The following is a 22,521-nucleotide window of genomic DNA, read 5'->3' as shown; positions in this document are numbered from 1 at the left end:
ATGCAGGAACTGATGGTTTAAGCCCCTCCATTTGCCAGGGAAAGCTGCCCAACTTCAGAGATGAGAGAATCCTTCAAACCCTTGTTCAAATGTTGAGAATATAAATGTTCCATCTAAAATCCTGGAGGATCAAGAGGAGTGGGGTAAAAGTAATTAGTTCAGATACTTACGGTATGAGCCATCAGAACTAATTTCATCACTAATAACCAGACAAGTAATCTGGGAATATGGAAGAGGATTATTTCGGTTATAAGGACTTATGATCATTCCAATGAACATTGCCCCACCTCTGGAGAAATAACTCTAAATGAAGGAAAAAATAAAATTGGTAATATATTTTCTAAGTGCAATACAAACTCCTCTTCCGACTATCTTTTATATTAAAAAAACAGAAGGCAGAGAGAGACATTAATAAATCCTTAAAAATCTGAAAAACAGGTTACCCCACTCCAATGTAAATATAGAATATTATATTTATTATCCTTTCTTTCCTCAATTTCAATTAAACAATCTCTAAATTAACCACTGTAAGACACTGTAAAGCTAAAAATCAATTTACAACCAAAATGATTTTCAATTGTGCAACCCAGAACCATTACTGCATTAAGCATATTAAATTATAAATACTAGAAATGAAAAGTTTTTTTAACATACACACAAGAGTACCTGGTATTTAGCCTGCGTGTCAATATCTCGTATCGAAGGGTTGGGGTCAAATGCAGGGTGAGAGTGGTACCACCCAATAACACTGTACCCTCTAACAGCCAAGGTTTCTGAGGCCTGAGTTTGAGACACTGGATCCATCTCACACTGTAGTCCTGTACTGAGACTATTGCATGGTTCTGCTGCACAAATCTGTAAATAACATCCCCATATGTAGAAATGGAAACAGAGTGAAAACATTTAAACCAATCATAAATCAATGTTAAATACTAAATTATTTTATGCAAACGTAGAAGAGATATGACAGCCAGATATTTTTACAAGATCTTAAATTTTGTAATGTCAAGATTACAATAATTAACTTTTCAAATTTCAACTTTTTAATATTAAAGAACAACTAATTCAATAATCTGTAGGACATTGACTCTTGAATACATGTTTTTTAATACAAGGCATTTAACCAATACTTTTAGTGAAATGCAGAATGAACACTGACCCCCCACCACCACCCAAAAAAAAAATAACAAAAAAACCCAACAACTTACTTCAACAATTCTATCAGCTTCAGAGTATCTTCCCCCTAACAGGCCTATTACTTCTGCCATAGAAACATGAGCATGCTAAAGATATATAATATGAACACATTACTTAAAATATTTGTTAAAATATCCATTTTCATAACTGCTGCTAATCTTGGATTTACATTATAAAACACTGTCTTCACAGGTTCTTTCACAGTAAGGTTTAGAAGGAAAACTAAGAACAATAAAGACTCTGAAATACTTTGTGTTTCAATTTAAAGTAAATAAATAAAGATTATCTTTGCCACCCATCTAAGTATTAAGTATGTATGAGGTGCTCTTAGTTGGAGAAACTGTCACCATTTAACACCAGGAACGCTGTGTCAAAACTGAGAAGACTTTGGCCTGGCCTGGCATACTTTGTTATTATAAAGGGAATACGCAAATACTGAATCATCTTCTGGATTGCTAGGCAAATAGAGTAATGATCCCAATGGATTCCAAAGTGGCAACATGCACACTGAAGAGATGTTTCTTTTGGAGCAACTGCTATCACAGAAGATGGATATCCTGGGAGAAATGGAACTGCGTACGGATCTGATACTACTCTTATTTAAGTCAGTGACAACTCTCCAGTGACTTCATCTGGAACAAGAATAGGCATTAACAGCCATTCATGTTGGTAGACAACTTTCATAAACTATGGTTATTATTACAGTAAAATATATAGACACAACCCTAAAGAGATGCAGCAGTTTGGGATTTCTCCTGTAGTAGACTCTTACTTTTAGTTCTCAATGGGAAGGAAACTAATGAGAAAAGTGGGGCTATATCAAAATATATACTTCAGTCCATTATAAAACAATGCTTAATCCTTACCAAGTCCATTATTAAAAGTGCTTCTGAAGCCACTTTCACCTGAAATGGTTCCTGAAATGACAAACAATAATGAGTACCAGAGACATCCTGTAAGTAAATAAATGAATGTTCTTGATTATTCATGAATATGTACTTACTCGTTTTTCTTCAGTGAAGAAACAGCAAGGTATCAGCTGAAAGGGATCAAAGGAACTACAAAATGAAAGAAAATTTCTCTAAAGATAAGGACAATCAATGAAAAAAAGTCTTTAAATAAATCACATTTTCTCCCAACAGCTCCTTCTTTGTTGGAATTGCTCATTCCCCCACTCCAGTGACTGCTCCCCAATTACTGGAATTTTGCGATTTACACCCATGAATTTCAACGGTAAAGTTTTGTAATTTACAACTGTGATGTCAGACTTTTAAAAAATCTAGATTGCAAAGCACATATGTCTACATAGTAATGATTCACAACATTTAGGTTTGAATCTATGCAAGCCAATTATTATCTCTATTTCCAAAAGAGATATTGTAGAGCAAACAGCACACAAGAAGAAAACCTTTTTATTTGTCTTGATCCTTTAGAAGGTTTCGCAGGTTTAAGTTTCTCCTCCTCTCTCCTTCTTGCTAGCTCCTCAGCAGAGAGATGCTAAAAAACAAATTTTATCAGTAATGATTGCCAAGCTCCTTCAAAATACCTAGATTCTGGGCACTAATTTGCACCCTGCCATGCTAGCAGCTTTTGTTATTGGATCACTCATCATGCACTGAAGCAGCCAGAATATACCGTGCAGTGTGAAAATAGTGACAAAGACATTAGGACATAGATCTGTTTTTGCAGGAAGATGGAAGAGACTCTTCCTATCATCCCCCAAGGCTTGATCTAGTCAGAGTTCAAGTAATGGCATCCACATCTCACACAAGCCTTCACTGTCAAATGTATGTGCAAGTACCACCTCCATTATAATCAGCTGGTCAAAACTTTCTCAAAGCAGTTCCTCTTTGGTGCTGAAATTTTCCACATTGTCTCAACCTAAAGATCATTCTTTGCAGGAAATGGTAGATGCAGCAGCCAAAGCCATTGAAACATTTTAGTTATTAGAGCCCATGCTTGCCTCAATCATGAAGTGTGGCTGTCTTGTGAGTGACATTTTGTACATACATAACTCAATGGCAGAAAAGTGGATTTTGTTTAAACTGCATGTGTTCTCTAGGTTTCAATGAGATCTAATAAACAAATTGAGTTTGAAAGAAAGTAGTTCAGTAATTTTGATGTCATTAATGTCACACATTTTTCTTCACATAGAAAGAGTAGGATTATCTGTTAAGTTTCTCTGCTCATTCTAAGGTTTAGAACACTAGGAGTGTGGATGCACTGTAGACAATTTTCTGTTTAGTCTAAATTGACTTTGAATGTTGATGGCTCTGCGAAGTACTTCAGTGTCATCTAAACTTGCAAACACTTCAAAAAACTCTGGAAAATCTTACAGTTTGGGATATCATACAATTTTGGGGAGGGGAATGGCGGGGATGGCACTGTTCACATTTCCTGAACTCTATCCCTAGAGGAATAAATACAGGGCTGGAAACCTAAAAGGCCTAAATTTTCTTTCCACCTCAGCTAGCCTTAATAAAGTCACAGTAAACAGTGTAAGAATCAGGACTGAAACCATGACTGCTAGGTCTAGTCTACTAAAACAGTTCTTCCGAGGTACATCACAAACGCTCTATTTTTTCCCCAAGATAACCACTCACTGAAACTGTTATAAAGCCCCCACTGTCTTAGAGCTAAAAACCCAGGGTAAAGGTGGGAACTGGTCAGTCACACATCTATCACCTCTCTCTTTCTTGTGCAACATATAAAACTCAGTATGTGATGTAAAAAAACTGTGTAACATAGTACATAGTCTTCAGGTTGGTTTATTTTTGAAGTCACTATAAAAGATCTACAAAGCAAGGCAAGCATCAAATAAGTTTTATTTGTTACGAAGAATGTTTAAAATAAGCAATCTGAAAAATTTTTTTTTTTTTTTTTAAGATAAACTCATACTCTTATTGTTGACAATTTGGAATAAAGAGCAACCATATTGTAAGGTATAAGCACAAAAGAGCACAAACTCAGCTCCCAGCCTTAACTCTGCTTTTCCAGATTTATGAATGCTTGATATTTCAACCTTAATGTTGAATTAAAGCTACATTTTTTATAAACAAAAGATTTATATGATGTGAAATGAAGAGCAACTTTTCACTGAATGAGGGTAAGACTGATGAAATCTGCAAATTAAAATAAGAAACATTATGGCCATGCCATGACATAGTGTATGCTTTATAGTATAGCTGTACGAGTTTGGGACATGCATACTCAAAAGTACATTCACCATGATATTAGCACAGTTGCCTAACAGTTGCTCCAATATTATTTTCAAATCATGGTTTCAAAAAGAACAAATGTAATTTTAATGCTTATTATGCAATCATTTTTTTTACTGCCTTTGATGAGATACCATCTGATAAATGGTTAGCAAGAACCATATCTACCAGAACAGTTTAAAAATACAAGAGTTACCTCAAATGTCTGTCCTTCTAAATCCTTGGCATCACACCAGTTTCCCCAGGGGTCTCGCACACGCCGTCTTCTTGTACGCTGTAGGAAGAAGATAAAATACTAGTCAAACATCATCAATCCATGCACGTCAAAGCACTGACATTTGCTGAATTTAATCAGCCATAAAATGACATCCAAATGGCCAGTGGCTCATAAGCATTATGACTCCCAGAACAGTCCCACTGAATAACACAGAACTCTTTACTTTGGTTTATACTCAACAGTTGGCAACCTTTCTAGAAATAAATCCGGAAAGGTTTTCCTTGAGCGGTACAGTAAATACCTGAGTAAAGATCCATGGATCCATCCAGCTAGTACAAACAGCATGGTTTATTATATGTGGACTTGGAAGATTTCTCTCTTTTTTTCCAATTTCAAGAAATATTGATTTTTATTTTTAAATTTTTAAGAGTTTTTATTTTTACAGTTATGGGAAATTGGGCGGTGGGAGGATAGAGATGGAGTTAGGCCAACACTGACACTACGTCTACATGGGGCTCCTTGTGTGGCCGAGGGGCCCAAGACACTGAGGCGCTAGGTACCAGGGAGGCCTGGAGAAACAAAGACCCTTAGCTAAGGCTCCAAGGACAATGACGAGCCCCTGGCTGCAGGGAAGGCCACAATTCCTGCCAGAACAGCCCCCGCACTCCTGGTTGCTGAGTGAATGAGTGAGCAGGGCCGTGACAACAGAGCTGTAGGTGGCTCCCTGTGCTGCCACATTACAGGTGACACCCATTCCCTGCAGGCGCATGGTGTGGGGAAGGCTGCGGTCATGGCAGGGCAGAGCAGAGACACCCAGACAGGACCACAAGGGGAGGTGGAAGATGAGCTGCCAGCTACAAGGAAACCATACTGTTGCCAAACGGCCCTGCCCCCAAGCAGGACTTCAGCCTTCCCTGCACCTGCAGGGATCAAGCATCATCAGCCATGCAAGAAGCTCTCTGCAGCTTCGCTGTCAAGACCCACTCACTCCCATAACAGCACCACTGCAGAAGGCTCAATCTATGGTGCCACAGACCCAATACTACCCAATCCCTGCAAGCACAAGGTGCAGGAGCGGGAGGCTGCATTTGCATCAGCTGTTACTTATGGATATTTTTTTCATCAATTTCAGTGTGTCAGCTGAAATCAACATTTATGGACATCAATTTAAATCGAATACTGCCAAGACTAAGTATACTGGTAAATAATTGCAAATCGTGATGCAAACAGTATTGAGTATGGCTCATGCTTTCTGCATAACATTTTTTATTTCATATATGGATTTTCTTTTCTGTCAATAGAATAGTAATTAGGACAGGTCTGACAAAGAGTAACACTGGTGCTAAAGCAGACACTTGACTCAAAGAACGCTCAGGAAAGTGATTGAAGCTGAATGGGTTAAGAAGAAATTCAGAGAGATGCCCTGTATCGAAAGTGAAAGTTGAAGAGGCCCTATCACTGACACATGCAACTTTTTATTTTCATCTTACCATGGACTGCAAACGCTGAGCAAGCTGGTATGCTTCTATGGTGTCTTTGCCTTCTTTGGATCGTGTTTTGTCAGCGGGTTGTGGTCTGTTATACACAGCCTGTTCTATAGGAATGCAGAGCGCACACGTTATTTCCCACTAATCCTGGTAAATAAAAATTCCATATTTAATAAAAATCTCAACGAGGAGGTATTACTCTATGATAAAGCAATAGTATAGTCAGCTGGTCCTCACTCAGCAGCATACCAACTTTAAGAAAGGAAAACTTTGTTCTTATCTGTGATTTTTCTTTCTAAGACCCACCGTGTCCAGCAGTCTGGACACGGTGCGGCATTCTCCCTCCTCCAAAGGTTGGAGGCAGAACAAAGATTCACGCACAGCTAGGGGCCAAGACCACCACCTGTGGAGAATCCCAGAATGATGGCTTCCAAAGCTGAAAATTACTAGCTGTGGGGCCAATATGAGTCAATCAAGAGTATGGTGGCCTTTTCCTTTAGTATCTTTTTTCTCATCCTTGCCAGTAGAGGTACGTGGAGAAAGCCATAAAGTAAGCATTAGGGCCACCTTTGAGACAGAACATTGATTCCTTCCCTTGAGGCAAAGATCTGTGATTGGAGCCCTGAACTTTTTCTACACTTCCTGAAATAGAGAAAGATTCAAGCTCCAGGTCCTTCCTGCTGAGCCTTTATGTGGATAGCTTAGAGGGGGGAAGATAACTCTCTGACAAAGTCAACAGATGTATCACTTCCTTGTGGACGGAGGAAGATTTAGTTCCTTGTTGGCTGATGTGTGCAACTGTAGTGGTGTCATCAGCTGTGAGATACACGATGCTGGTGGACTGGCTTTTAAAAGTAGAGGAGGGTTAGCCTGATGATCCTGAGCTCTAGCTCATTTATATACCTCTTCTTCTCCAAACTGGACAAAGTCCCGTGAGCCACTGTCCTGTTGAGGAATGCTCCCCATGTATGAAAGTTTGCTGTGATGGTGATCATGAATTTCACCAGTTCTGATACTGGACACACTGTTGGAATCTTAAAGGATGATTCAGTCCACCACTTGAGAGAGGAAGCAATTCACTTTGGAATTGTGATTCTCTGTTTCTGATTGATTGCAATTTCTTCCTATGATAAGAGAAAATCATCTAAGCTTCCTTAGATGAAATCTGGTCTGCTGTAGAGTATCTACACATGGAACTAGCATACTGAGGAGCTGTATCAAGGACTTCTAGGGATGTCTGATGACCACATGACACTTAGTGAATTAAAGAGGTCTCCTGTTGTCTCTCCTCTGAAATGGTGTCTATGATCACTCCTAAAAGCAAAAGTCACTGAAATAGCTAGAGAAGAGTCTTCTGCATGTTCATCAGAAACCCATTGTCCCAGATGCAGATTACAATCTCCTGTAGATGCTAAACGGCGATCTGATAGTCTCCTTTTCAGGTACTTGTCCAAAGCAGGGAGAAACATATACCCCCTTTCTCTGAGAATGCAAGACCACCAGGATCTTTGTGAAGACTCGTGGGGCTGACTTTAGTAAGAATGGGGGGAGCCCTGTACTGAAAATGCTTCCCATTATAACAGAAGGGCAGAAATTTCCAGTGACTCGCCCTGATTATCACATGAAGGTAAGCCTCCTTGAGATTTACTGAAGTCATTAAATACTGGAGTGATAGAGTTGTAATGATAGACTTTAGTGTTTTCAATCAGAACTTCAGAGACCTGGTGGATTTGCTGAAGGATTTGAGATCTAAGATGGCTCATGTCCCCATTCTTTAGGGTCACTAAGAGTACCAAGTACACCCCATAAAATCTGTCTTGTTGGTTCCAGCTATACCGCCCTAATGCCAAGAAGGCTTTTACTTTTTGGTGTTTGGTAAAGTTGTTTGATCTGGGAAATTTGAATGTATCTCTGGGGAACTGCTAAGTTTGATGGCATAACCCTGTAGAATTGCCTGTAGCATCCATTTGTCCAAAGTACATGTCTCCCATATCTGGGTAAATTTCTGAAGCCTCTTGCCAAGTTAAGAAGTCTTCTTGGAAGTGGGGCCCCAGACATGGTCTGAAGCAAACCTTGCTTAGAAACCCATAGTTCTAGGAGTCTCCAGTTAGTCAAATTCAAGACATTTTTGCAAGTCCAATCCTGAAGGCTTTGCTACAACAAGGAGACCCCATGTTTGCCCAGGAGTGGAGGCAGAGAACTCAAGTTATCCACAAAGAGGCTGTTCTGGCCCCAGGCTGGCTGTCAATCTTTGTTCTGCCATCAACCAACAGAGTGAGGAGGAACATTGCATGGTACAGACTGTAGGACATGAGGAGGGGCTCTGAGAATTATGTACATTCACGCACAAGACACCTGTGGTTCCTTCAAACTATATACCAGGTTAGCTAAAGAAACAGGTTAAACTGCTAGTTTTCAATAAGTTATGCTTCTCCCATCTTATGAGAAAGTGCAGTCAATAAATAAAATCCGTACTTGAAGACACCAAGTATTTTGAAAATTTAAAAGCAAATCAAAAGCACAATTTATTTTCTTTCAGAAGGTCTCTAATCTTAGAGCCAGAGTCTGCAACCTTGACACCTACTAGTACCTACTCTTACAAGTAGCCCATTAGAATTTACATGATGACAGGGTTGGGAGGTCAAACAGGTCACAACGCCATTATGTGAGGTATCTGCCCCAAAGAGCTTACATGAAACAAGGGTGATTGGAGACTTCAGAGAAAAAGGGAGATGGAATGAAGACTACCCACATGTATAGTTTTGATTGGACTGAATGCAGAAGGTACTCAGCAATGAATTTAACTCGAAAAATTCTTTTGAAAAATATAATTTTTTCTCTCCCTTGATTTTTATATCTCATGTAACATACACAGCTTATCAAAATGGTTTCTGACCAATTACAGATATTGTTAACATCGTGGTTATAATTTGAATGGATGCAGATTAAAATGTTTTTTTTTACCACAACCAAAGTTAATTGCTCCTATTAACTCCAGGTACGTGTGTATCCGTCCAATACAGTTAACATCACCACAGTTCTTAAGGCCTGGCCGTACTGAAGTCTTATTCAGGTATTTAGGTTTACATCGCTCCCTAAAATAAACCATAGAACATTTTCAAACAAAAAGAAAATGGATCAGTAAAAAGAAAAAAAAATAGCTTAATTGTCCTGTGAAGCCATTTGAATTTCCTTGTATTTTTTCTACAGGAATTATTGGAAGATTCTGACTATTTAACATGTGTAGCACTCTGACAAAGAATGCTAGTGGTATCAGGCTTATAATCACCCCCAAAAAGCTACTCATGAAGTAGGATTGTACTGTTTGAGTGGTTGTTTTCTAAAGTACACTCTATGAAAAACAAAATATGGAATAGTCAGAGTATTCATACAGATATCTAAGTTTAATAAAAAATGCAAATTTATGATGGTGTTTGAAGCTGTGCAGATTTATTCAAATACATGCATAGGGAAAAAGATATCCCCACACAGCATAAAATATAAGCCCTGGAAATGAATGGTGCCAGGGAGCAGCAAGTTATTGAAATGAAATGATCTTGTTAAAATAAAATACTTGTGTCCATTCCGTGTCACATGTTCTACTGTATTAAACAATTATTTTAGTAACTGCATAAACAACTTGTAGGTTAATGTGGGATAATCCTGTTTTTCATCTTTCATGCACATTTACTGCTTTGAAGTCTGTCAAAAATTTCCCTAGAAATATGGGAGCTTACAACTACTCCAGAGCTAGTGAATAGGTTATCAATTTATAAGGCAATTAAACTAGAGCTGAGAGAATATTGTAATATTTTTAAAGTGAGTACAGTTAAACTCAGAAAACAAAGCTACAGGAGAACAAATTGCACGGCAAATTAGCCTGTCATAGTAAAAACATGGGTTCCTTAAAATTGTTTCATGAAGATAAACTGTACAATATTCAAGACTCTGAATAGTGCTCCCTGTTGAGAAGAACCCATTTTAAAAATGGTTTTGATTATCACTTTTTGCTCTAACATAGCCACTTAAGAGTTTCTATTTCTATAAATTCTATAAATTCAGTCTCCTACCTGTCCCAGACTGAAGAACGGACACACATTACCGACATCACTAGAGAACAACTTGCGTGGGAATTTTATGTAAGGTCTGAAGGACAGGATCCAGAATATAGAAGACATATACCAGACCCATGAATATATTGTGATATGCATCCCATCTACATACCATTACTGTGTGATAATAACTGCAAAGTAGTGCACTAACCAGTATTACTCTATTTTCTCTTTCCTCTTTTGGTGTAATATGCTAAATTGACAAAACTGGAGAAAGAATTCTAGAATAAATTCTAGCCATGTGTTTTGAAAATGGACACCCATTTTCATAATGCTCCAAAACTTTTTAATTGTTGAAATGTAGAATGTTCCTTTATATTTAAGAAAAAAGGGAAGAGGGGAGGGATACCCCATCCACAGCCAATGCTGTTACTTCTCAATCTTGTGAAAACAGCTAAAATATCAGAATTTTGGCAGCATTCTGAGCTAGGCCATTAATTCCATGACCGTTCTAACTGCATCAAAACAGCACATCAGCAGCCTTAATCACATATGTTATAAAATGAAATCAATTTATCTTACCACTGATCTAAAATGTAATTTCTAATTTTCAGATAGCGCTCTGGTGTTTTGGCCTGACGTCCCTCAAAAAATTCTGGAATAGCTTGCTTTTCTTCTCCCAGAATGATATTTCTATCAATTTCCACTTCTTGATCAGGTGGCTTAAGCTCCTCTGCTTCTTCTTGATTTTCTTCATCCAATTGGCAAGAAGGATGGAAAAGCATTTCATTATTAACTAAGTCCTTCTGCTCTTCATTAAGTTCTTGATCAACTAATTGCTTGGTGTCATCAAAGGTCCCTTTCCTGTCTTGTTCACTTTTCTCTGTAAATTCATTAAATTGCAGATAAACTGATTTCACAGATTCATCACCATTCACGCTCTGTTTCTCAGAGCATGTGGCTGCAATGTCTGGAAACTCCAGTGCTTCTACCTTGCCTTGCTCGGCCTTTTGAAAGTTGTCTTCTGCAAACTGGGGAATTGCAAAATTGTATCCAGCAGACCAAAAAGTGTGTTCTCTTCCTCTGGTTTCTTGAATTGGACTCTTCGGAATATCAGTTAATTTAGATTTGCCAGGTTCCGGTGGGGGTGCATGAGAAAGCAGCTCATCCATTTCATCCGTGATATCTACTTCTTCATCATCCGATAGCTTTTCAATTTTCACTACATTCAGGTTGGGGTCTGCACGGCCCCTCAGGTTTGCCGGTGCCCATGCCACCACCTTCTCTCCTTCATCCTCAACAGGAAGACTATTGCTGCTATACTGACTTTGTTCCTCTTTTTCAGAGTCATCAGTTTTTGCCTTAAAGTATAAATGGATTATAAGAAAAATTAAGCATACCCCAATAATGAAGTTTAAATGTAAAAGAACACTATTAAAATCAATGGCATAATCAATTTGGTTCAGTCTAGAGGGATCATTAAGTTTTATGTATTAATTTACAAAGCTTGCCTTTGTCAAATTGGGTCCAACGTTCAGTTTTCATGATGTTCTCCTTCAAAGGGCAGTCCTATATTTCATTATTTTATACTTATATATATAAAAAAGGGATTAAGACAGGACTGACTGGCAAAGCTTCCAGAATTGTGGACATCTAGCATTACAGTTAGCATTCATCAGCTAATTCATCTTCTCTCAGCTCATTTTACTTATAAGAAACTATACATTAAGGAAATCATCGTCAGGTTTTTCTTACTGATTTTTGTTTTAAAAAGTAAAACATTGAAAAAATGCAGACTTTAAGGAGCTTATGCAGCATTATAGATGTGCATGACACTTTATATTCAAAATAAGACCGGTCCAAAGGATATTAATGTATGTATTTATTAGTAGCTAAAGTACACACAATTGTCTTTTAAAAAAAGGTCCCAGAAGAGTTCAACTGGCAGTCGGAAATTACACTGGACAGTTGCAACTTCTAAGTAGTCAGAGGCCAATCTGTTTTCAGTCTAGCAATATACTCCAAGTATGTGGGTGTCCAATAAAACAAACCATATTGTTTATTGCTTGTTAGAGCATTTAAAATTCCCAACAAGATTAGAATAATTCCAAACCAAGTCAAATTTCAGATTTAAAAATCAGCAGATAAGCAATATTTCAATGATAATGTCCCATAAATGCATGTTTGCATTCAAAATATATGATAGGAGCATACATGCCTCACTGCCTTTTTTACTAACAGAAAATGACATTTCATGTTTACCTTGTTCTTAAAGTATTGCCTGGCATAGCTCTTTACTTGTAGAACAGTGCGACTTCCAATCAACTTGGCAATTTTTGTCCATCTTCGGCCAAATTTAGCCTAGTGTGACAAAACGAATTAAAATCAACCAATCTTTTCTACATCTAGGTATCATTCTTTATGCAAGAAGAAAGTTTTACAGAAGTAATTATTTATTAGAAATAAAAAATACTACTCGATCCTTGCGAAAAGTCCCATTACCTAGACACTGGACAGCCAGAAATTATGTTTAAGCAGTAAGTGTTATTAATTCACTGCCCCGATCTTGAAAGGACTAAAAAACATACTGCTTACTACCTTGAGGAGTCCCATTGAAGCTAATTAAGCATTTGCAGGACTGGGTCATGCATCTGTGTAATACTGTAGTATTCTGCATTCCACTCTTGCACACAAAAGAGCTCAACTTACTCGAAGTCTGAACCACAACTTAAATCTGCATCTAAGTTGCTTAAATTAAAAGTTTCCTCAGAGAGGCGCTCACAGCATACAATAGCTTGCTACAAAATCAACTGACCTTTTTCCCTTTTAAGAGTTAAATACTGAATTATAGAAGTCTCATTAAATTAAAGCACTACTCTAAATTTAAATAAGCCTTTTGGAACTCTGGTCCTGCTCCTTCCAAACAGGTCCATAGTTGAACATATCCACCTCATGCCATTTCTTAACTACACTGTATATAAAAAGTAAAAACCCAAAAGTTCATGTATGTGACATCCATTCCAAATCCTCTGAATGAATAAAAGACCAGATTTAGACTCTGATCTCGCAAAGATTTATGCACATGCTTAATTTTATGCACTTAGTGTCCCACCAAAGTCAATGGAACTACTCACAGAATTAAGAATATACGTTGAGTTTCTGCAGGATCGGGGTCTTTAATTATGCACAAAAGGCAATGCTAATGCAACCTCAAGATTAAGATTTTTCAAACTTTAAAATATGGTTCTACTTGAAAACGATTAAAAGCTGCATTGGGGGAAATCAAAATTTATTGTGGCCCCATGTCAAATGTGCTCATTTTAAAGTGAAAAGATTATTTTTCCTAACTGCCAGTCCAACACATTTACCCCAGGTTCTAAAAGTCAAACTCGGTTCTTTCCTTTACATACATTACCACCTATAACAGATAGATATATAGCAGGCCTAATTCCGCCCATGCCAAATTCTTCCATTGAGTCTAAATGCAAATTGACACATATGTATCTGTGCTAGACTGAGGGTGTTATAATATCAGATGAGTGAATCTAATCAGGAAGGCTGCATTGGTTCACGTTAAAGGTGAATGCTTACTATGAAGCTAAGTCACCAACAACGTTCCCTCTAATTTTTTCCACCCATGTACGGAATAAATTTTGTTATGTGCACCAAGGTAATGTGCGGACGTGCACCACCAGTAGAAACAAAAAACCTAGATATAATATATATTTTTTAAAAGTTACCAATAGGGATAACTACTCCAGCCAGGACAAGACAGGCATTTTAGAATTCACTATTCAAAGAATTCAATTTAAGTGTAAGAGAGAAATAAAAATTATGAAATGCACAGACCAGTCAAAAAACTAAAATAACACACTTTGAAAGACTATAATTACAGAGAATATGTGTACTGCAGGAAGTACCAAGAAGTAACAACAACAGGTGTGTGACACAGACTGTGCGTGCTGACTGCTAGGGAAGTTTCTGAAAGATTCCCGTACACAGTTTCTCTTTAAGGCACTCACTGAAAGCTCTCCTCCTCCTGAACCATGTCTCCCCTCCCCCACTCTGCAGAAATGGGGTACATGGGCAGGGGGAGAGACAGTGTGAGTGAGTAAGTGAGTGTGTGTGTGTGCTGGCTGCTGCAGAAGTCTCTGAGAGACGTGTGCTGTCTCTTTAAGGCACTCACTCACCTGAAGGCTTGTTCAGACCTCAGAGCTGCTGTAAGTTCTGAGCCCTGTCCCCTCTACCCTGCTCTGTGGAGATGGGGTACAGGGGCCGGGGGATACCCTGACATAAGCACCTTCCTTCCCCCCCACTCTGCACAGCCAGCAGGAGGGTCCCAGGAGCAGCTGCAGGAGCAATGTGGCTGCAAAGCAGTGGGGGTGGAGGGGCACCTGAATACAAGCTGCTGGCTGGAAGTGCCTGGCTCTGCTAATCAACTGCATGGCACTTGAATCTCTCCTGGGCAGATGTCCAACTGCACAACTTACAGGGAACACAGGCCCCCAGTTATTCAAGAAGCTCCCCATTAGAGGACCCAGGCACCATTGCAGGTCTGGGGTCTAAAGTTCCCATGTAGGGAGGCATAATACTTTGCATCCATCTAAATACTGTTTAAGTAGTATTACTTTCAATATTCTATAGCAATATGATTTTCAAAGTCAAAGTAGGCCCATTAAAAAGCCATGTCCACTACAACATTCAAAGGCACTGCTTGTAAAGGGCTGTTTGCTTGACAAAATACAACTTTCTATACCCCACTATTTTAGTTGGAGATGTTTAAAAGAAAGTTACAAGAGTTAGAATTTTTTAATGGCGAAAATTTATTTTTTACATTGTCTTTATAAGAAAAAATTGATTCAATATTTTTTCTCAAACTTACAAGACAATATTAATGTTTTGAAGAAACCAGGGCTGAAAAACTTTCACCTGTCAGGCTGATGTTTGCTAAAGTTATGAACAACATGAGATTAGAATAGAAATGCTACAGCAGCCTTTACTTTAGCTGCTGTTAGTGCACCTTCTATTATATTACATATATACAAGCTTTCAAAAGAAAAGCATGCTTACAAAAATCATTAGACGTAATCATTGCAATGACACTACAAGGACACAACTTGCAATCATCCATCCAAGTAGTAATTAAAACTAATTCTGACGTGTTTTACATGTCAGATTAGATATATCATCCAAAAAACAGCAAAGCCCTCTGTTTTCAAGCAATGAGCTAGCAAAGCCTTGTTAAAATCAATGAGACTGTGAAGGTCCAGGGATTCACCCACCTGGATCTCCTCGTATTGTCAGGGGCCTGTGTCTGTTTATTGTCGTTTTTTCGCAGAGCAATAGGTAAGAGAAAAATAGTTTTAGAAAATCTGACTGGAAGTCACAAAAATTAGCAGGACGATTCAGGGATTGGTGTATTTATTACATATGTTATAGTAATGTCTAGAGGCAACAACCAGGCTGGGGTCCCACTGTGTTGTACTCTTTACCAACATATAAAAAAAAGCTCCAAAGAGCGTATATTAGTGTCTGAGGAAAAAAATCAGTTTTTTCAGTTCACTAGATTTCAAGGCACCCCTTCACGTTTGACACTTCCTTTGTAAACTACAGCACTGCTATTGTAACACTGCAATAGACAAATCAGTAGCCCGTGGGACAGTCTAAGGCCCAAATCCTGCAACTGGATCTGGGCAGGCAGACCCTTGTGGACAAACCAAGCTGTGTTGATTTCGATGGAGATTCACAAGCTATGTGACTGTGTGACCAAGGTCTAAGTGTGCCTGATTTACTATTCCACTGTTAGCAATTGGAAATTATTTTTAACAAGTTAAAAATGAAAAATTAGCAACTTAGTGCGCTGCAATTATTTTTATTTTGCAATGAGAACTCCATTCATTTTTTATGAAAAAGGGTTAATATTGCATTTTTTTTTAAATTAAGCTAGTTTTTTTGGTTTGTTTTTTACAGAAAACTGAACACTGAAAAATACAATATTTACCAGTCCTTGTTCAAATAGCTCTTTTTCTTCGATTGTCCACTTTAGTGAGCAGCTAGCTGATTTTGTCGGTGAGCGAACCCTAAAAGAATAAGAAAATGGAAGTGCCTTTTTAATGAATGTGCATCTCCAAAAGATTGCAACAATTTCTGAAATGTGGATTATATTTCTTCAATGGAAACTTATAGGATTTGTTTTAAACGTTTATACTCTTGATGAGAGAACTAATTCTTCCAGGTTTTTGTATTACAGAAGCTAATTCAAGGCAGCACAACACCCATCCACAACTTATTTTACAGAGGTTGGGTGGAGGGGAGAATGTGGGGGACACATGCAACAAGGAAACTGCAAGCACTAGGAAGCCAACTGTAATTGTTCTTTTTTGTGATGTGGACATGTGTCCTTCAGAAATCCAATTAATACAGGCCATTTAACAGTCAAATGGCAATGTCTGTCAGGTTGACAATGTCCCTTTAACTATCTTACACAAGTAAAGAAACAAGACTAAATGTTAAAGGGGAGGTAAAACTGACTTTTTATGCTAGTGTTCTCTAACTTAACATAAATGAAAAAGAGCACTTAAAAATACAACTCAATTATTCAAAAAGTACCTACATGACTTTTCCCGTTTTCTTATGTGGACTGTAAAACAAAAAAAATAACGGTGACTGCTGATCATCTAAGCAAATATATATTTTAAAGAAAGTCTCATTCCTGCCCCAAATTTCTACTATTTCATCATTTCTTCCGCCCCCCAAAAAGCAATTTTACCTTTTCACAGATTTTTTGTCACCTTCCTTTTGATCAAGCCATATTTTTTCTGGAAGCGATTTATTAGATAAGTAATACCTGTAATCTTTACTAAGGAATTTTTGGATACACAGAACAGAACTATATACACACAAAAATTCTGATAAAATTGTCACTGGTTTAAAATACTACTGAGTTAAACAAAGGAGGAAGTGACTGTTTGACTTAGAAATAATGTGAGTATGTTGTTTACAAATAAACTAGACATTCTGCTTCCTCCACAGCCTGTTTTCCCTTATGACTTTGACACAGTAGTAGGACATTTTCTTCTCATCAATGTCAAACGCCACAGCCTTTTTGCAATTCAAGTCTGAATAATTTATTCCCATGGCAAAAACATTCTGTACTGACATTTTGTTGTTCCTCTGTAAAGTACTTCACTTCAAAGGAAAAAGGACAGGAAAACAGAGGTAACTCACATTTGTTAATAGGGTCACCAACTATTTGGGATTAAGTATCTCAGCAACATTAGGGGCTCTCATATTGTCAAGAAGCGTGAAGTGTTTCTCAGAAGTGGCATTAAAAGAGCTCTTGCAATGAATGGGTATTTTTTACCACTCAAGATATGAGTGAATGTGAAGTGAAAAAATCAGGAGACTCATGAAGTTTGGGGCACCTGAACTTTATGGATGTGTATATGAAAATTCCCTTGAAATAAAATACTTTGCAGTTATATAGACTCTGTCATCTGAGAAATGAAATGTGCTTTTTATGCATTAATAATCCTCACAACACCCATATGAGGTATTACTACCAAACCCATTTTAAAGATGGGAAATAGGCACAAAAAGGCTAAGGGTACATCTACGCTGAAAAGAAAAACCTGTGACACCAAGTCTCAGAACCCAGATTAATTGACTCAGGCTTGTGGAGCTAGGGCCGAGGGGCTAAAAATAGCAGTGTAGAAGTTTCCCACGACCCGTAAGGAGGGAGGTCTCAGAGCCTGGGCTCCAGCCCAAGTAGGACCGTCTACACTGCTATTTTTATCTCCGCAACATGAGCTCCATGAGCCCGAGTCAATTGACCCAGGCTCTGAAAGTCGGTGTTCCAGGTCTTTTATTGCAGTGTGGACATCCCCTATGAGACTCGCCAAAGCCTGAGGAAGCTGAGGGTTGCAGAGTGGCTGAACAGGGTACTGAATTCAGGTGTACTATCTCATACTTCCATGCTCTAACTACTGGAGCACAATGCTTCAAGTTCAGTAAACACTAATCTCTTTAAAAAGAATCCACTATATATCTGCTTCCTACTAGGACAGAGGATTTTATTTTGCCCTAAGAAAGGAACAGACATATAAGCAATTTGATAAAAGGATACTCTTCTTCCAACAACATTTTCTCAATCACGGCCCTGTTCTCTTCACTAATGTTGCTATCCAGTGTCCATGGCTGGAAATGACAGACATTTTTCAATTATCTTCTTTGACACACAAATATCTAATACTTCCTCTAAAGCAAAACCAACCACAGGCTGATTTTTTTTTTTTTTTTTAGAAAAGATAAAAACATTAATTTATGTTCTCAAGTGGCTGGGGAAGAAATACAAAGTTTTGAAAATCTCTGTGGAAGATATACCATTCATTTAAAACAGACAAACAAACCAAAAAGACTATTTCCTATAAACTACTTACAAGGCTGTTATCCGTTCTCCAAGATGAATCAAGGTAGTGATCTTGCAATAAGCCAGAAGCTATGTTTTCATAGTCTCTGTAATAAAATTTTCAATCATTTTAAAGAAGGAAAAAAAGTTTTGAAAGTTCATATAGTCAGTAATGCAAACACTTTAAAAGAAAACAGGTAACCTTGTCAGAACTGACATAAAAATTTGGACTTTTATAGTGTTACTTGTATTCATTAACATAAGAATGACAGAGAGATTCTAAAATTAAAAGGGGTCACTTATATTTTGTAGAAATATTATGTAGGGCTAGCCTTTCATAAGTTTTCCATTGGGCAAAGTGTAAATGGCCCCCTCACAGAAAGGGACCTAACCTTTTCTTCAATATTTTTCAAACTGTTAGGGCTCTTACTAACAGTACTATCTCTCCCTTCATGCTGTAGAATTATGCATAAAGTATCAGCAAAATCAATTTCTGTTTTACTGAAAAGTTAAAAATTTTCTTCCAAAAAAGACTGAAAACAAAGTGGGAGCAAAGCTGTGAAGTACAAAAACACAACACAGGCAACAGAGTCTCGTAGTTGCTAGAAGACAGAAGTTTTATTTTCAGCTGTCACTGCCTTCTTGTGCGATCCTCATTTAACCTCTCTATCCCTCAATTTCCCCATCTGTAAAATAGGAATAATAACCCCCTTGGTAAAGGTGCAAGATCCCTGGAGGAAAGGTGCTATTTTAGAAAAATGTAATTCTTAAGGAAAATCAAATATCAGTCTTTAATAAAAAACAAATAAACAAGACTGATAACCTTCACATGTACTAGTATTTAGGGCTCAGCTGTACAATGTGATACCTCATGGCATTAATACTTTTAGAAATCCAGAAACAAGTCCTATGGTTATAGAAGCTCTCATTTTAGTATGCTGCATATGTATGCTAAGTAAGGTAGTGGAAGGAACACTTTTGACTAATAAGCTTTTTTTTTTTTTTTTTTTGGTTTAGCTGCATTAAGTAAGAAATATTACTGTAATTGAGAGGAAAAAGGACAATTCCTCAGAGAACTGTTTTGAAAAATATTATGTATTCTTAAAAGCTTTTACATTCCCCTTCAGAAAGGGACAAATCTTCTGAAAGTATTCTGAGTTTAAGATGCTGCTGCTGTATGAAAAATAAACACATCAGCATTTGATTCACTTAGAAGCCATCACTTGAGGTTGATGATGAGGGTAAAGTATCATCACCTTCCGCTAAGCATAAAAAATTGCACTGAGATTACAAAAGGGGAAAGAGACTGAGGACTGTGGGGTCCCAATGCACATGCAAATCCTTTCAATAAAGGGAAAGCAAAATGCTAAAGTGCCTGGACTTCCTTTATGATCATAAAAAGTAACAACGAGTAAAGAGTTTTTTAAACTTCTCCATCTCTTTCAATGATTCTGTGAAAAACTATTAGCTCATTTACCCCAACATCCTGTCACTCCAGGATTGTTATATCTGTCGTTGCTTTGTCCAGTGTAATCTTGTCATTCTCAGGGCAGGTCTACACATAAAAAGCAGCAGCAGCGTAGCTGCACTGATGTAGCACATTTTTGAGAATGCTATTATGCTTCTCCTGTTGGCGTAATCCTCCTCCTTGAGAGGCAGTAGCTATGTTGATAGGAGAAGCTCTCCTGTCAACATAGTGCTGTCTACACCAGGGGTTAGGTCAGTACAACTGCATCACTCAGAGGTGTAGATTTTTCACACCCTGAGCGATGTAGTTATACTGATATAAGTTTGTCGTCTAGACCAGGCCTAAGTGAGGCAATTACTATCGCCCTGGGGAAATTACCATACAAACTAATATTTTACTGCTGAAAAATGTTCCCTGACATTCAGCATAAGAGTTACTTAGTTCAACTTCATCTAATTACTAGGAAACTCACCCTTCCCTGAAAACAATTATTAGCCACATGCCCCCCTGAAGTGCTGCTGAAAACAGTTTAACTGCTAAACAAGACTAAACTCTTTTCTCCCACCAGTTCCAGGTACCCCAATGCAGACAATATATCAGTTTCTTAGAGTGGAGAAAGCTCTAATTACAGGTCCCCTTGGTACATACTTTAAAAAAAAAATTCATCTACCTACATAAAATACATTTGACCCAGGACAATTCTTTTCAGGACATATACAAAAAATGTGATTTTAGACATCAGAAAATTTGAGAACCATGAAGATGGGCAATGCATGCAATACACACCCCAGGTTACAAACATCCCACATGGGCTCCTTCTACAAAACAGTTTTATTTTATAAAGCACCTGTCACACACACTATGGCTTGGTCTATACTAAAAAGTTATATTGGCACAGATGTCTCAGTTAGGGGTGTGAAAAAACACAGCCCTGACTGAGGTATCCATGCCAACAAAACCCCACTAGGGATGCAGCCATGTTGACAGAGGAGGGCTTCTATTGACATAGCTAACTTTATTGCAGGAAGTGGTGTTCTATGCAGACAGAAAAACTTGTGTTGGCAAAGGTCATCTCTATACTACAGGACTATGCCTCAATAGTTATGCCGGTGTAGTGTCTGTAGTGTAGACATACTCTTCATCCCAAAGTTGCTCTGGAGTGTTCAGCATAGATGCAGAAGCAGCTTATTAATATGAGCAAGAGAAAAATTAAGAAGTCTAAAACAGGAAAGGTGAGACAAGTGAAGCAGAGCTACAAATGGGCAGGTGATATTCAGTTTTGCCAACTCTCACGTCTTGCTATATTTTTTCATAAAGCCCCAGCTTCTGGATTCACGTGCTTAGCTCAGAACCTCTCCTCCCCTTTGAAATCAGAAGGGACGTTTCTAACCCTCATGGTTGCGCCCAAAGCTCGAAAACGTGACCTGAGTGGCCCCCTGAAGGCTCAGAAACCAGCCAGTAAACACAACTGGCCCAGAATGTATTGTTCTTTTTCAAAATCGTTACTTTCACACCTATGGGGTCTGAGGCCTGACTCTGGCTTTTCACACGCCTGGGGCAGGCAATGGCGTTTCTATGGCACCTTCTGCCCCCAAGCGCTCTCCACCGGGGCCACTGACACACCGAAGCGCAGGGCCCGGGGGGAAGGGGGGACACTCTGGCCCCTCCCGCGCCCCCCCCGTCTGACGGGCTGTGCCATGGGAGGATGCCGTGGCCCTGCCGTCCCGGGGGAGAGGCCAGTTCCCACCCGGGCATCCCCTCGCCCGTGCGCTGTCCAGCCAGCCCGCCTCGGAGCGAGGGGCGCCCGGGGCCTGCAGCCGCGAGGGGGCTGAAGAGGAGGGAGCCCCGATCTCCCCACAGGGGGCAGGGCGCGGAGGGGGTCTCCCCGCGCGGGTGAGCGGTGTCTCGGGGGAGGGGAGGGGACGAGAGCCGAGCTCTCCCGGGGGCGGAGTCTCCCCTCCCCCACCGCTCACCCCCGCAGCGCCCCGCCGGCCGCGGCTACCGCCGCATCCCCTTCGACATCCACATCCGCCTCCTCCGCGGCCGCCATGGTTCCGCCGCGGCCGCCGTCTGATCGCGCGAGAGAGGCGGGGCCACAGGACCACCCCCTCTCCCGCACGTCCGGCCCCCCCCACCCGATGCAACTGAGCAGGCGCAACACTTTGAGCATGCGCAGGACAACGCTTGAAGCCGTGCCCGATGCTCACAGTGCCCTTCCATGATTCTCTTTCTACCCTCTTCGCTTCCTGAGTCAGTATCTGACTCTCCTCGCCTGGCGGAGGAGCGGGGCGAGGGGGGAGGGGCAAACACCGGGGGAAAGGGGAGCGACGCCCTAAGGGAAGGGGAGGAGAGGGGCAAATACCCAGGGGAGGGGGAGAAGAGAGGGGCAAATACCAGGGGAGGGGGAGAAGAGTGGGGCAGCGGAAGGTGCAGAAGTTCAGGTTTGTTGCTGATTCTCTCCTCTCCCCCGCAACC

General features: G+C 39.4%; 1 protein-coding gene across 3 annotated transcripts in view; it reads right to left on the bottom strand.

Annotated features, from left to right (window-relative positions):
- MYSM1 (Myb like, SWIRM and MPN domains 1) overlaps window positions 1-22,110 on the bottom strand; it is a 29,495-nt gene extending 7,385 nt beyond the window's left edge. For 2 of the 3 annotated variants that reach the window (XM_077824718.1, XM_077824719.1), the window contains exons 1-17: window positions 22,020-22,110; window positions 18,610-18,685; window positions 18,297-18,367; window positions 16,941-17,018; window positions 16,785-16,811; window positions 16,173-16,251; window positions 12,434-12,532; window positions 10,754-11,532; window positions 9,084-9,214; window positions 6,123-6,226; window positions 4,612-4,689; window positions 2,606-2,694; window positions 2,201-2,255; window positions 2,064-2,114; window positions 1,209-1,283; window positions 667-855; window positions 171-303 (exon numbers count right to left, since the gene is read on the bottom strand). In XM_077824718.1, coding sequence (XP_077680844.1) covers window positions 171-303; window positions 667-855; window positions 1,209-1,283; window positions 2,064-2,114; window positions 2,201-2,255; window positions 2,606-2,694; window positions 4,612-4,689; window positions 6,123-6,226; window positions 9,084-9,214; window positions 10,754-11,532; window positions 12,434-12,532; window positions 16,173-16,251; window positions 16,785-16,811; window positions 16,941-17,018; window positions 18,297-18,367; window positions 18,610-18,685; window positions 22,020-22,096 — 2,191 coding nt within the window. In that variant the 5' untranslated portion in view covers window positions 22,097-22,110. The remainder of the gene's footprint in view (window positions 1-170; window positions 304-666; window positions 856-1,208; window positions 1,284-2,063; window positions 2,115-2,200; window positions 2,256-2,605; window positions 2,695-4,611; window positions 4,690-6,122; window positions 6,227-9,083; window positions 9,215-10,753; window positions 11,533-12,433; window positions 12,533-16,172; window positions 16,252-16,784; window positions 16,812-16,940; window positions 17,019-18,296; window positions 18,368-18,609; window positions 18,686-22,019) is intronic. The other variant, XM_077824720.1, reaches the window with a different exon arrangement.
- Between the last annotated feature and the right edge of the window lie 411 nt (window positions 22,111-22,521).

This window comes from Eretmochelys imbricata, chromosome 8 (assembly GCF_965152235.1).
Source record: "Eretmochelys imbricata isolate rEreImb1 chromosome 8, rEreImb1.hap1, whole genome shotgun sequence".
Classification (NCBI taxonomy): domain Eukaryota; kingdom Metazoa; phylum Chordata; order Testudines; family Cheloniidae; genus Eretmochelys; species Eretmochelys imbricata.
The sequence above is the reverse complement of the archived record's forward strand: the minus strand, read 5'-3'. Positions and strand labels throughout refer to the sequence as shown.